This window comes from Carassius carassius, chromosome 18, assembly GCF_963082965.1.
Source record: "Carassius carassius chromosome 18, fCarCar2.1, whole genome shotgun sequence".
NCBI classification, from domain to species: domain Eukaryota; kingdom Metazoa; phylum Chordata; class Actinopteri; order Cypriniformes; family Cyprinidae; genus Carassius; species Carassius carassius.
In genome coordinates, this window is record NC_081772.1 from 20,857,251 (window position 1) to 20,873,271 (window position 16,021).

The 16,021-nt window shown below is 36.6% G+C and overlaps 1 protein-coding gene across 10 annotated transcripts in view; it reads right to left on the reverse strand.

Moving 5' to 3' along the window:
• Nucleotides 1–16,021, reverse strand: part of LOC132092654 (ras-specific guanine nucleotide-releasing factor RalGPS2-like) — a 102,961-nt gene continuing 86,940 nt past the window's right edge. For 9 of the 10 annotated variants that reach the window (XM_059498982.1, XM_059498983.1, XM_059498987.1 and 6 more), the window contains exons 10-21: nucleotides 12,445–12,582; nucleotides 12,274–12,364; nucleotides 11,790–11,860; nucleotides 9,866–10,007; nucleotides 9,492–9,643; nucleotides 9,349–9,403; nucleotides 7,812–7,889; nucleotides 4,779–4,884; nucleotides 3,116–3,208; nucleotides 1,677–1,782; nucleotides 1,423–1,514; nucleotides 1–268 (exon numbers count right to left, since the gene is read on the reverse strand). In XM_059498982.1, the coding sequence (XP_059354965.1) occupies nucleotides 239–268; nucleotides 1,423–1,514; nucleotides 1,677–1,782; nucleotides 3,116–3,208; nucleotides 4,779–4,884; nucleotides 7,812–7,889; nucleotides 9,349–9,403; nucleotides 9,492–9,643; nucleotides 9,866–10,007; nucleotides 11,790–11,860; nucleotides 12,274–12,364; nucleotides 12,445–12,582 (1,154 nt within the window). In that variant the 3' untranslated portion in view covers nucleotides 1–238. The remainder of the gene's footprint in view (nucleotides 269–1,422; nucleotides 1,515–1,676; nucleotides 1,783–3,115; nucleotides 3,209–4,778; nucleotides 4,885–7,811; nucleotides 7,890–9,348; nucleotides 9,404–9,491; nucleotides 9,644–9,865; nucleotides 10,008–11,789; nucleotides 11,861–12,273; nucleotides 12,365–12,444; nucleotides 12,583–16,021) is intronic. The other variant, XM_059498990.1, reaches the window with a different exon arrangement.

The window sequence follows — 16,021 nt, forward strand, 5'->3', positions numbered from 1 at the left end:
CACACACACACACACACACACACACACACACACACACACACACACACTCTGCTTGTTAAGGCAGTGGTGCTCAAGGAGTTTGCCGTGGGGTTCAGGCTGGGTGATGGCAGTGGAAAAGCTCCAACGCACACAAAACATGTGTCATTTGCTCTTTTATTCGTCCCTGGCCTCTGCTCCTTCCCCAGCGATCTTCATATTCCTCTGTCTTCCAGCCGTTTTGGATTCGCATTGGTTTCACTCATTCAAAGGACATTAGATTCGCTGGGACCTGAAATGGAAAAAGAGAAAGTGACAATGAGAAAATCTCAAAAATATCTCACATGTCTGATTTCAGAAGATCCTGATTATAATTAATGCACGATAAGTTATTCGCAGTTTGAGTGGAATCAAAATATTCACCAACTACTGTAGTGTCTGCAAACATAATAATAAAACAAATTAAATACCTGTCTTTTGTCAAATGTAAATAATACATATTAATAATACATTTAAAATAGAACATTTTAATAATAAATAAAATGTTTACACAATTATAAATTATTTGCTTTCCATGGAAAACAATGCACCACTATTTCCACAAAAATATTAAGCAGCACAACTGTTTTCAACATGAGCAGAAATAACAAATGTCTCTTGAGCAGCAAATCAGCATTAGAGTGAAGTGGAAAATTTACATTTGAAATTACATTAACAGAAAACAGTTATTTTAAATTGTAATATATATATATATACACACATACACACACATACATACATATATATATATAATTTTGTGCCAGAGAAATATAGTGCTGATTTACATCGGATAATATATTAAGATCTGATAAATATAGGGCCATATTTAAAAAGCCGTCCCCTGAAATGCTTCATTGTTTTTAGCTCATTTCTGCAGTTCTAGTTTGCAATGTAGTTAACATCTTTTTAAAAAAAGAGTAGCTTGACTGTAGTAACTAATAGCTCCTTTCAAACTAGCTTCTCCAACACTGCACTTGACAGGAAGTGTGTAGTAAAGATCAAGCACTAGAGGGCAGTGTTATTGCTCAGTTTAATGAAGACCTAAACACCTGCAGACAAAAGGTTTTGTAGGTTGGTCTGACCGGTGCACGTGGAAACAACAGGTTTCAAAAAGCCTTTATGTGGAATGCTGTTAATTGAATAGATCCCACTGAAACTGTGAATGATTTGCTGCTTCAGAAAAGAAGTTTACAGCAAAATGTATTGAACTCAAAGGATTTCAACACAATAGCATCTCCCGAGGAGCAATTAACATTTACAATTCAGCTTAAAAATACAGCCTTTGCATATACACCGAATACACACCGAAGGGCACTACACTAAATGGCTTTATGTGGTGCATTTTCTCTATAAAGGAAACTGTGAGTTAAATAACACTCTAAGCTGAATAAAGCAACACACACTCACCTGTTGCCTGTTGCTTTGACAAGCTGCACTCAAGTGTTTGAACCACAGCAGAGCGTTCATTCTGTTCCCTGCTTGGAACTTATAGGAGTTTCCTGAAGACACACACACAAATAATTGCAGGAAATGGCATATTATCATATACTGACAAATAGTCAATCTTTTCTTAGTATCGACTGAATGGATGTTTTGCAACAGGCTTTATTTCTGTGATCGGTCATCTCTCTTTGACTGAAGCTTGTGATTGGCTGTCTTACCGTGCTCAGAGTCAGTCAGCAGGAAGACGTCAGGATGCTCCGGGTCATCTGCCATCATGGCCATTAAGCCCAAAACAGAAACACTTTTGCTGGCGCTAGACTTAAACTGTGGAAAATAGTCAAAAAATATTAACATGCTTCTACAATAATTAAAAAAAAATTCAATATAAACATTTTATTTACAAATTATATTAATGGCGTTACAATTTGTATAGAAATTAATTAATGTGAAATAGTTATTTTTATTTGTATTAAAAACTGAATTTTTTTCAAATATAATAATTTTAATTACTATTTATATTAATGGCATTGCAATTTGTATAGAAATTCAATTAGCTTAAAATACTACTACTACTATTAAAAATATAAAATATAAAAAAGTGCCAATCAATATTTTTTGTACATAAATATTTTTATTATAACTTAATAATGGCTTTATATTTGTATAAAATAATTAAGTATTATTTATTACTATATGTAATGACATTACAATTCTTTGAAATTATATTAATGTATTATTATTACTATTCTGAAAATGAAATAACTATAAACTAGGGTCCAAACATGAAATGTTTCTAATATAAACATTTAAATACCAATTTATTAAATAGCATTACAATTCTTATAGAAATGAATTCATATTGACCATGTACTCTTAATATTATGAATACTACTACCTATTGATGTTGTTGTTATTATTTCATTAATTAAATTGAAAAATGAACATCAATTTAGCGGTTTTAATATAAAAATCCACACATACAGCTCGGCTTCATTCTTGTGCACAATCCTGAACACAAATGTATCGCAAGCGTTGGTTTAAACAAGTAGCTTTGTGTGTGTAAACGTCTGTTAGTGTACATGGATTTGATAGTGACATGTGCTTCTCATTAACACTGATAATGTGTGATGTCATCCATCTCATTATCCACTGACTGCGAACATCTTCCTCATTCAGCACTGAAGCCTGATGCTGTTCCTTGCATCCTCCCCTCTCTACACCTCCTGGACAGCATCACATCTCTACTGACTCCACCCAAAGCTTTCTGTCTGACTGAGTCCGTTCAGAGTAATTATTCCTGGCTCACAGGATCCCTGTCTTCTCCCAACGTCTGCTGGATGTTATTACATTAAGCATTCTGCCATCAGTGTCATACTGTAGTGATTATGTGATGACGCATCGGGCAGCAGGACACGGAGACGCTCTCTTCCTCTCACATGATGAGGGCCATCATTTCATCAGCTTCAGATGGACCACCCATGGACTGTATAAAGCATACTGTCAAATCTGCCAGTTCTAATCTCAGACATGCACCACTATGAAATCAGTGGGAATGAGGGCACTCAGGTTTTTATAAGTCCAAAGTGCCATACTAAGCAACAATATGGTTTGAGAGACTAATGTGTGCTGGTATCTGTAATAGTGTGGAAAGACTCACATGCTTCCTCTCTGTGGCCTTGAGGGACTTGGCAGTATAATAGTAAAGCTGAGTACCACAAAGAGCCACCCAATACTTAGTCCACGCTGCCACCTACAGAAAGAGACAGAGACAAAACATTAGTCCAAAAACACTGAGAGCTTTCTCAGAGGTAGTGCAGAGAAATAATCAACTAACTACTTACCACAGACATTCATCAACCACTTAACTTACAATAAACATACAATAATGAAATGAAAGATACTCCAGCATAAAAGTGCAACAATCAAATTCAATTGAGGAAAAGGTCTAGAAATACAGAGATGGGCAGATTTAGTAGCAGATCAAATATATATGCAGGAAATGGTTTTTAAAAGGCCTCTCAGCTCCCATTACTGGACTTCAACGCAGTATCTTTTACTGCCTTGGCTGCCTTCACACACTCGTCTCTGAAGAAACCGCTGTGTTTGATGGGGCTAATGGAGAAATGACTGACAGTTAAGAGAGAGAGAACAAAAGATAAAAGAGCAGATTATGATGAGAGAGGGAAGAGGGGAAGAGACGTAATGACAGAGACGGAGGACTGCAAAACTGGTTTTGATTTTACATTTGGACATCAAGTGGTGACCCAACAGAACCAAATTTGTTAAATGTAAAAAAGTTAAATGTCATCAAGATCAAGAAATATAACGTACACTAGCTCAAAATTTTGGGATGAGTATGATTTCGTTTTTTTTTTTTTTTTTTTTTTTTTAAGAAACTGACACTCTGCAAAAGTGACAAATAACATATATAATATCAGAAAAAAAAATATTTTAAAAATATAAATTATTCTTTTGAACTTTCTATTTGTCAAATATTCCCAAATATTTCCTGAAATATTCCACAGATACTTCAAAAATTATAAGCAGTTTTCAACACTGATAATAATAATAATAATAATAAGAAATGTTAGACTGATTTCTGAAGGATCAATGATGCTGGAAATACAGCTTTGAATCACAGGAATAAATTACATTTGAAAATATATTCAAATGGAAATATATTCAATCAGTAATTTGAAATTGTAATAGTATTTCACACTATTACTGTTTTTTCATCAAATAAATGCAGTGGGCACTGGAGACTTCTTTTAAAAATGTTTTAAAAAAACCTTGCAGACCTCTGACTTTAGAATGGTAACTTTATAATATAATATAACGAAATATGCATAATACATTAAGGATAACTTAATAATACTACTATGAAAATACACAAACTCTTTATGTTAGCTTTTACCAAGTATCAGATGAATATGCATCAAAATAGACCTTTACTGGACTTTGACGTCAAAAACGAAATGTTTTAAATTGCAATATTATTTCACAAAATGACCAAATTACCATTTATCAAAACGGGAGTGTAAAAGACCTATTTCAAAAACAAAAGTTAAATAACAATGTAATATTGTAATATTGTGTATTATTCCAAGTGTCAGATGAATATATATCAAAATAGACATTTATTGGATACACTGCATTTGTCAAAAATAAATAGATATGGGAAAAAATTTTCTTTCTTTTTTTTTAAAGAGCCTTTTTATTATGGTTTGCTAATAATGCACCATTTAAAAATCAGGGAAAAGAGGACGGGATCACAGAGAAATGTTCTGGGCAGGAGACAGATAAAGTGGTGGTGCTCTCACCGTGGGTTTCTTGCCCTCCTTGAGGACTGTTTTCCTGCGTAAGACCCCCTGAACTGTGACGGCTCCTGGGTACAGATGCACCGCCAGCTCCTCTGACTCTGCAGAGCTACACACACACACACACACACACACACACACACACACACGGGACATGCAACACTTTTAAAAAAAGACACAGATAAGCATATATCAAGTGAACATATTTTAAAAGCCACACCCCAGAGTTATGATGTGAAGAAAGTGAGGGTGTCTGATAAAAAAAGAAAGCTAATTAGTAAACTGAAAAACTGAAAAGGTTATATTGACTAATATCTGTCTTAAAGGGGTAGTCTCTCCAAAAATAAATTCTGTCTTCATTTGTTCAACCTCATGTCACTCATGCATATATTAAATGATATGAATTCAAAAACTTTGATTTGCCCATTCAATCTCTGAACTGAAAAAATATCTGATTCAAAATAGTAGTTTATTTATGAACTCTCAAGAACCTGCCAAGCAGAACATGGACAGAAGCCAAGATTTTCACTGAATATCAACTTTAATTTCAATCTTTTCCTACATAAAGCTACTGTGTGACTTCAGAAGACTTGGAATACAATACTTTTTTTTTTTTTTCATCAATAATGAAAGTGACTGATTTGAATTGTGGGTGAACTCCAAAGTTAACACTATGGACATGGACAGTAGACCGTACACACAGTTTCAATGGAGGGACTGAGAGCTCTCGGACTAAATCTTTAACTGTGTTCCAAAAATAAACGTCTTACAGGTTTGGAACGACATGAGGGAGAGATATTAATAACATAATTTGATTTTTCGATGAACTAACTCTTTAAGGAAACGTGTCCACCAAAGCATTTTCCCGAAGCTAGCATCATTTTTTTCAACTGTTTTCAAAGGAAGCTCTGTGTTTTTTAAAACACTACGAGCAGGAGTTTCTTTTTCACGCAGAGTGCTCTGGTGTTTTTTTTTTCTCTGTGCAAAGAGCTGAAGAATGTTCAACTAAGTAAAATGCAGCGCTCATTACTGTCATGTGATAGTCAGCCGCCCAATCACAGTGGAGGAGGGGTGGGACTAATACCACCCTGACCAAATGTCACACATTCTGCTTGTACTACACCTAAACAACAATGGAGGAGACGTTAATATTGCCTGTCTCAGAGTATTCATGTCTGTACAAGAAGGGATTCCCGGACTATTATGAATACTGACATGAAAAATGATGCTTGCAACATTTATTAAAAAAAATAGACAGCCTTAATTATGGTTTACAAGTTTCTCAATCTAAACACTTTTTTTTTTACAACTGCATTTTTTAACTAGCTTATCTACGTGTATTTATTTGATTGAAGGTTTGAGCGTGCTGTGCTTTGATGTTTAGTATTCTCATTATGGTAAACCCCTTTCTGAGAGACGGAGTCTCAAAATCACATTGACCATTTTTAAAGCACTGCGGGGGCCTACAGAGCACTGCTTGTGGAACAAATTCACCACATTCAACAATAAATTTCAAGACAATTACTGTCAGACTTCAAATCATCTGCTGTGAGCAATGTTCCCTTTATTATTCACATAATTTGAAGGTCTGCATCTTAGCTTTTTTGTCTATTTATTGCATTTTACTGACCCATTTACTGATCTTGTCATCAAAATGCCATAACTGGCTGTTTCTGCTGAGGTATGCAAAGCCATGATGGAGTTTAGCCATGTCTGAATCTACTGTATGCAAACACTTACTTTTCACAAGCTGTCACAAACCATCTCAACAAAGAACAGTTCAGCAAAAACTGAAAATGTTTTGTTCCGTCGGAACAGATTTGGAGTAATTTAGCCTTACATCACTTGCAGTGAATGGGTGCCGTCAGAATGAGTCCAAACAGAGTCCAGAATGAGAGTCCAAATAATCCACATGCAAATGATCCACAAACTGTGTTTCTAACAAACATCTATCATTAAGATTTAAGGTTTCTAAATTCAAACCATTGCTTTCAGCTAAAATATGAGTCCTCTATCCATAATATTGTCATCTCCAATGAGAAAAATTGCCTTGTATGAATCAGGAGAGAAATATACATAGATCAGCACTGTTAACAGAGCAAAAACGGTTTTAGAAAACTTGTCTCGTCTGTGGATTTTGATGTTAGAGGTCAACAGGGGATGAATATTTTCATTGGAGGAAGTGTTATGGATTACTGACTAGCATTGTTACCATAAGGGATGGTTTAAAGTCACCTTAATGATGGATTCCTTTTTTTATAAACATGGAGCCATTAATCAATGATCTGGAGTCGTGTGGGTTGCTTGTGAATTACTGTAATGTTTTTATCAGCTGTTTGGACTCTCATTCTGACGGCACCCATTCACTCCAGAGGTTCAATTGGTGAGCAAGTGATGTAATGCTAAATTCCTCCAAATCTGTTCAGATAAAGAAACAAACTCATCTTACATTGTCTTAGGGTGTGTGGATTTTTAGCAAATTTCCATTTTAGATAAACTACTCCTTGCGGATGACTAGTTTACTATTATTTTAGATAATCTAATAACTATTGAATTATCAGAGTTTAATATTGATGTTTTATGAATTTTTTTTCCACAGAATTCATTCAGGTCATTCACAGTGATGGTGCTTTTGGCACTAAAGGTCACAAATTGGCTGTATTGTAATCAGTAAATCAACATTAATCGTTCAAACCCTTATTTCAACACAGGAACATTTAGTTTTCCCGAGATGTGTTTCTTTATAACATTGCAGCAAGCGGCGTTATTACAGCAGAGGTGAGAGGAGCTGTGTGTGTTTGGAGAACAGAAAGCAGGAGCAATCAGAAGAGATGCTTCAGAGGCTTTTGATTAGCAGCAACAAGCCAGGACTGCAGAATAAGAGTCCACATCACACACGTGATTCAGAAAAGCCCACCACCTGATTCCACAGCAAGAAAACACACACTACACACTGTGATGATGATATTTCCCCAGTTGTACAGGGTAAGTCAGACGGAGAGAGACCCGGCGGGGGTCGGAGGGTTGTTGGGTTACCTGCTGGACCAGAGCGCTCCTCTGCAGGTAATGCGGCCCACCCTGCTGACGGGGCCCAGAGAGTGGTAGAATCGAGTCCTGTAGAGTGTCAGTCATAGCGGGGCAGTGGTCAGTCACAACACACAGTACAGGCTGTGCCAGAGCTCTGCACCTTTTTTCTTTGTCTCCTCCTATGGTCTAAACTAACTCTGGCTAACATGTCTAAACAAATGGTTGGCACATAACGTGGTAAACCAATAAAAGTTTTTTAATAATCCATGTGACACCTAGAAGGGTGCCCAATCATGATATAGTGTCAATATATTTAATATAACTAATAAAGAATATAATGTCAGCCAGCTATGAAGTGACAAGATGCTAAGTGTTTATTTGGCGAAAATGACCTGTGGATCATATAATACCCCACTAGTTACTAATGACTAAAAAATAAAATAAAAATGAAAGATGCACCAAAATTTCGTCCTCTGAAAAAAAAAAACAGGCAAACTGCTGAAAATATATGCCCCACCTGGCCTATTAATAATATTTTAAATTCTTATTCTTAAATATTATTATTATTATTATTTTTTGCCTGATATTCACATATTGAATACAAGAAATTGTTCCCAATCAGAATCATGTAACAAAATGTATTAAATAAATAAATATACACAAGCACTGCTTTTTTAAAAAAAAAAATTAAAACAGAAATTGTGCATTATCCATTAATAAAGCTATTTGCTTTTGAAACTGACATTTCTATTACGCGGCCAAACTAGGGCTAACAGTCTATTTTTCGACAATTATTTATAATTTATACACAAACACATTATATATATATATATATATATATATATATATATATATATATATATATATATATATATATATATATATTTTTTTTTTTTTCTTTTTTTTTTTTTTTCTTTTAATAGAACAGACTACCTTTTTAGAATACAGAAAGAGACAAAGAAAAGCGGGCTTTGACATGCATTTAGGGTACACTAATGCGTTTGTGTACACCTGAAGCAGCATGGTAGGCAGCGGCCATCACAAATGACTCTCTTATACTGTTCCTGTTACAGGAAGTTTATCTCATTAGCTACAACAGAAGTAATCTAGAGCACTAATGAGACAGCACAGGCAGCTGAGAGTCACAGAATATACTCTTCTGTGCCAAAAAACACTTTCTAGTGCAAAGGTCCTTTTACATCCACATGCTGAAGCTCGTTTTAGGCCAGGTGTTCAGTTATGAGAAACTAAAGTCTCAAAGCAGGTTTACGTCACACTTGATATTGTCAATGCATTATACAAAATAAATTGCAGAAATGATTAAAAGCTGTACTGGAGAAAAGCGATTGATGATGATGATGATGATGAAGCGTTGGAAGAGACTCGGTTCATGAGGGTTGGTGGAGAGTGGTGAGGGTTAGGATAGATTCCAGCATGTTCCATGACGACATGCTGTGTCCATATGTACTCACGCATGTGCTCATGTATGTGCACGTGTAACTGTCCTTGACAGTGTTTGCAAGTGTGAATGTTTTAGAAGACTCACCTCTCAAAGGCAGGCCATGACATCTCCTCACTGAGCTCCGACCCTTCACTGCTTCCTGAAATCATACGATCATGACATATAAAGAATCAAAAGAAGGATCCAGTCCATGATCCAGTAGCTCTGTGTGTGTTTGTGTGTTATACCCAGTGAAATGCCGCTAGACAGTGTTGAGCTCTCTGCCTGTCCTCGTGTGGGTGTGTGACTTTCCAACACGCTGTCGTCCAACAGGTGTCTGGATCCGGCGTTGGGGAAAGTAGCGCTTTTAAACTCCACCGTGTTCGTTTTGTGGATAAAACTGCAGCACACACAGGAAAGAGATGAAGTCTAGATTGAAATGTTTTCTTAATCAGCAGTGACAAATCTGGCAAGAAACCAGAAGAATATCACGTATAGAACTTGTAGAAACTAAGTATAAGGCAGGTCCTTCTTCTGGGAAGTTTCTGCTTTATGCTGCAGGGAGTTTCAATGAATTGTACTAAGCTGCACACAAAAGAGTGGGTGAAGTAAACTAACGAACTTGTAGCCGAGGCTGTGGCTCTTCCTGTGTCCGTAGGTGATGAGGTTCCGGGGTGAGGGTGGCGTTGGCGGGACTTTAGGCAGGGCACCTTCAGCAACATTACCTCGATGACCACATAAAGGTGATGCAGATTTATCTGGACCTGTGTCACAGAAACAGCAGACATACTAATCATTAAAGGAGTCATACCCTCGTATTACCTTGGATACCTACTGCTGTATTATAGTCTTTCAGGCCCTTCTAAAAAAGAAAATTGGAAAAAAAATAAACACAGAGCTCCTCAGACCCTTATCTCTGTAGGCATTATTGTCTCGCGAGATCTGATGCGATATTTTGGCTGTCGTGGACGGTCATTATAATAATGCAAATGAGGGGCACGTTGATTGGTTGCAGGAATGGGGGGGGAGGGGTTGACAACGCAGGTAATGCTTTAGCATATCATTACAAACTGACATCATGGCGCAAGTTGTGAATGAACGCGACCGGCTTCCCGGCCAGCGCCGTTTAGGGCTTAAATCAAACTTCATTCACGCACACATATGAAACACGCTTGCATATATACTAAGTACTAGTCACACATACATGTATATGAACTATCTACGCACATAAAGTTACTCATATGAGACGTGAGCACAGCACACACACAAATATAAGACGTGAGCACACACACAAACTAGACGGGGCCTCATGTAAGCGTTAGGCAATAAATAAACAATAACCGAATTCATGATGATCTCAGTCATTTGTTTTTTGCAAAGTACGTTAGCAGCCATTCCCCATACCTCAAAGCTAATGCTCCCGCCAGAGTTGTGTTGTCATATTTTGGGCGAACATGAACTGAACGTACCGCATTACTGCCTGATGAACGTTACTGTGAAGTCGTTCATTTTGGCATCTGTGAACGCCACGCTCTCTCTCAGTTTAACTTCGTTCAGTAGGATGCCAGATTTCTATAAAGCCTTCCAGGCGAAAACCCACCTAAAACCGACCGTAAACCGGCCTTAATATGTAGCGGAAAAAACACCCAATCTGGCAACGCCAGACTTTCTTGTTCAAAGTCGTTCATCAAAATGAACAAATCTTTTTTCGAGTCATTTCGTTCATTTAAGGGGCTTTAAATGTTACTATTAACTGGCAAATTCCCCGAACACATCAACCTACGCAATCTTGATCATATTCTGAATTAAGAAATCATTATAATGCAGTCAAAAGTCCGTTTTTGCAGTCCGTTTACAGGGAACATAAATAATTACTTCACCTCCAGTCTTTCGTTTATTAGTCTAGTGACAGACGCAATAGCATACAATAGCCGCATTAGCAGTTAGATGCTGTTTGTTACACACAGTAGAGCAATAAAAACACAGTCTTACCGTTTCAATTGCAGGGAATTTTGTTGGAATGGCGCTTTTCCTGAGCTTTGATGCCAACTTCGCCTGATATTGCCCCAAATTTGTGAAGGATTTCGGCGTACAATGTTTAGCACAAACACGTAACGATAAGCCAGTGGAAGGGTTGAAGGAACCACGTCATTAAAAATGAATTTAATCCACTGGTCTCGTCAAAATCTCGTATTTGAGTGCGCGTGCACGTGGGCTATTTTACAAACCCTGAGGTAAACAAACGCTTCACTTTTAAATATCGGCTTCCTGGCCAGTGTATAATCGTTAGGCAATCATAACATACATTGATTCTCGTGGAAAAGTGAAAATTGTGGGTCATGACTCCTTTAACAAGAACGTGTGACACTAAAGGTGTCGGGGAGAGCAAATCTGTGGCCAGAGCAAACTCAGCATGATGCAACATAAATAAAATCAAAATGTAGTCACATGTCATGGTTGCATCTGGTTAGGATAATGCCTCAGAAGAGAAGTGTGCTTTGATGCCTGGTTAGCGTCAGTGTGTGTGGGCTGCATGCGTTTCTCACCTGTGAGGTCTTCTCTAGAGGCAGTGGTGCGAGGTGTGCTGGTAGCTGGTGGCTCTATCTTTAGGGACAACCTGATACGTATATAAACAGAAGTATCATTTACAAATTCAAAGACAAACTCTAAAAGCATAATTTACATGATTTGCTGCTCAAGAAACATTTATTATTATTAGCAATGTTGATAACAGTTGTGCTGCTTAATATTTTTGTATAAACTATCATTCAAGTAAAAGAAATTAAATAAAAAAAATCAGATTTGCATCACAGGAAGAAATAAAATTGTAATTTATATTCAAATAGAATTTTTAATATAATTGATAATTAACATTGCAATAATATTTAAGAATATTATTGTTATTTTCAATCAAAGAAATTAAGTCTTGGTGTGCATAAGAGCTTTTTTTCAAAAACCAAAACAATTCTTAATTATTCCAAACTTTTGACCGGTAATGTTTTATGTAGCATAAACACAGCTCCTGCTCACTTATAATTGTCGTCCTCCACAAACTTCTGTAACTCCTCAATGTAGCGCACAGAGTTAAGATACTTCTGGACGTGCGGCAATACTGGGATATCTGAGACAGAGGGAGAAATGAATTCCCAGTTACTTCTGGTCATTTGCCAAAGTAAACAAACACACAAATGCGATACGCACCATATTCAACGGATCTCTGCAGGTCTGAGATTATTCTCAGAATGTTGTTCATGAGGTTGGAACGCTGTTCGTTTTCCAGAATGCTGCCGGTGGATGGATACGCAGAATCGATGTAGGTCAGATCAGACAGATATATACCTGCAAATATACAAGAATTAAAAAAAATATATTTTTTATTCTTTTTGGCCACAAAATCTACAGCAAAATAGAAATTCCTTTACTTGTTTGTAGCTTTTAATGTGACCCGTGCTGGCAAAATAAGACGGAATGTGCACAGACTAATTTTGAGCTACAAAAACAACAAAAAAAAAAAAAAAACACATTTTTTGAAAAATATCAACTTTGTTCTAGTTTGAGGTTTTCACAAAAATGAGTTAATTAAGCCCTTGTCTAGTGATCCTACAACTCTGCTTGCTTCTTGACGACTGCTGCTTCCCCTCAGCACAAATATGGTACAAACTGCTGAGCGCAGTTGGAAGAAAGATAAACTTCAGATATGATACGAAATTTTCAGAGAATGTATTAAACGGTATCAGAGTACTTCTCAGAGGAAATACATGTCAGATTTAATTGCACAAAATGCATATAGGCCGAAGATTCTTTTGATACAATTAATGTTTTTAAATCCTGCTCCTAGTGCCTCATTAGAATTCTCCACTGATTTGTGTGAACAGTTTTTAAAACATTTAATCCATAAAGCAAGTGTATCAGGTCTAACATACCCTCTCAAAATTCTTTTCCTCTAGAAATGGCTTCTCATCAGAGATCCCCATCTCTTTTCTGACCCGTGTCACCTTCACAGCTTTATGATACTTTTCTTAGTATTAAGCCCTCATTCTGTCACTGATGTTCTGCCTTCTCAGATTTTTAAAGAGGCTTTTCCAAGTTGTTACTGCTATTATCAATAGCTCCTTAACAAATTGAATTGTACCAGCTACTTTTAAACATGCTATAGGCTAACCACTGTTAAAAAAAGCATAATCTTGATCAGCATGACCTAAATTAACTACAGACCCATTTCTAAATTATCTTTCATCTCAAAAGATTAGGAAAAAGTTGTTTATTCTCAGATCTCATCTTACTTGAGTATTTTTTGACACATTACAGTCTGGGTTCAGAGAATTTAAAAGTATTGAATCTGCCCACTTGAAGGTTACTTATGATATTTTACTTTCCCTTGACTGTGGTTCTTGCTGTATCTTAATCATGCCTGATTTAAGTGCAGCATTTGATACAATAGATCATGAGATCCTTCTTCAAAGACTTGATCAGGTAGCTGGTTTCCTGTGATCTGTGCTGAACTGGTTTGATTCCTACCTTAAGGACAGATCTTTTTCTGTGAATTTGGGGATTTGTTTGTCTTCTCGGGGCTCAAATCACCTATGGTGTTCCGCAGGGTTCTATTTTGGGTCCTCTTCTTTTCTCCTTATAAATGCTTCCACATTTTTCAGAAACATAATTTATGATATCATCTCTTTGCCGACAACACTTAACTTTGTTTTTCTGTTAAAAACAATAACTTTTCTATGTCTAATCTTTTTGCATGTCTTCAGGACATTAAATGCTGGATGGACTTGAATTTTTACAGTTAAATAATGATAAAACTGAAATAAATGTTTTTTTTTGGTCCAACAGCTGTCTTCTGGCATTTTCAAGCAGCTTTGCCCCCTGTCATCAAATGTACGCGACTGTGATAGAAACCTTGGCGCTGTCTTTGATCCTATGTTGTCTTTTGATAAGCAGATCAGTGCTGTTGTGAAAATCAGTTTCTTTCAATTAAGATCAATTGCTAGAATCAAGAAGATGCTTTCCATGAACGGCCTTCAAACAGTTATTCATGATTGGATTACTGCAACTCACTTTATCTGGATTTGCCTAAATCATCTCTGGACTGATTGCAATTGGTGCAAAATGTGGCAGCCAGTTTAATGACTGGCTCCTGGTAAAGTTCTGTGTTGATTTTAAGATTTTGCTTTGTTTTCAAAGCTCTACATGGTTGTGCTCCCCAGTATATTTGTAATCTTTTCACTCTGCATTCAAACTGTAGATCTCTTTGGTCATCTAGCCAATTTCTCCTCTCAGTCCCTCGTTCACATTTTAAAACTAATGCGACCAGGCTTTTGCTGTGGTAGCTCCTAGGCTCCACTTAAGATCTTCCCCTTCTATTTCTTCGTTTAAATCCTCTTTGAAAACCCATTTTTATTCTCTATGTTTTAATTCTGTTTGAGGGTGTACTATTTTATTAGTCCTTTTGTCTGTCTTGATTGGGTATGTTTTTACTTTGTTTAATTTTTGTCGTACAGCACTTTGGTTGCAACTCCTGTTGTTTTAAAAAGTGCTTTATAAATAAATATTTGGATTAGTGAGGACCATTTTGTGCAGGAAGTATCTGCATTAAGAAGAAAGATGTGTAGCTTCTGGAGAAACATTTGGCAGCATGTAACAGACAGTGTGTGAATATTGATGATATGTGTTTGTGACAGAATGTTCTTAGGAATATTAGCTAGAGGACTGCAAGCATTACAGACATTATATTAAGAGTATCACATCTGTGATGATCATCAAAACACAACATGAATGACTGCATGACAAACGAAAGATTCAGAAAATAATTATAAAGACAAATCAATCCCAGAATCCAGACTGACTTAAAACCGACAATGGACGAGAGAGCGCATGGTAAGCATTGTCTTAATTATCATTACTCTGCATCTCTCAGCAAATCGGGGTTACAGCCCTATGCCAGACAGCCAGCGGCACACACAACTTAGCAGACACATTGCAAAGCAACACTGCCATAAAAGCAGACAGAATCCCACAATATCCTGTGATGACATAATGTTAGACAAGTAACAGAAAAACTGTGCTGCAGTGTAGCGGGACACTGAGAGCTGGGATCGAAAGTGCAGTGAGTGGAGTCGATTATGTGAATGACAGCCCTAGATCTCTAAATCTAAACAGAAGAATTCCAGTCAACGAAACTGCTAACCCATAGAATAAAAATTTTAAAAATAAAAAAGCATACATGTTTGGACCTACTATATATATATATATATATATATATATATATATATTAGCTCAAGAGGTTGGGGTTGGTACTTTTTTTGAATGTATGTATGACCCTGAATGTATTTAACAGTAGTGTAAGTAATTGTACCATGCATGCAATACAAAGTGAAAGAGATCTTGAAGAGAGATGACTGCTTTGTGAAAGCTCAAGACAAAGCTCAAGCACAAGCTACATATTATTGTGGGAAAGCAAAATGGGAGAAAATCTCTAACGAAAAGGAGACGGTCCATTTCCATAGTACCTCATTTAATAGGGTGAAGTCTAGCCATTCAGACAACACACTTCCATTTTAAACACCTCTGCAAATCATACACACACACACACACACAAACTCAACATAATACCTGAATGCATAACTTGTACTCCAACTAATACTACAGACCAGAGCTCAAACAAACAACCTGACATAAATAATCAATTCTTCCTTACGGGTAATAATTACAGGAAACACATTTGACTTGTCCCTCAGTTTGTAAAAACAAATAAATATGGTGTTTAAAATAATGC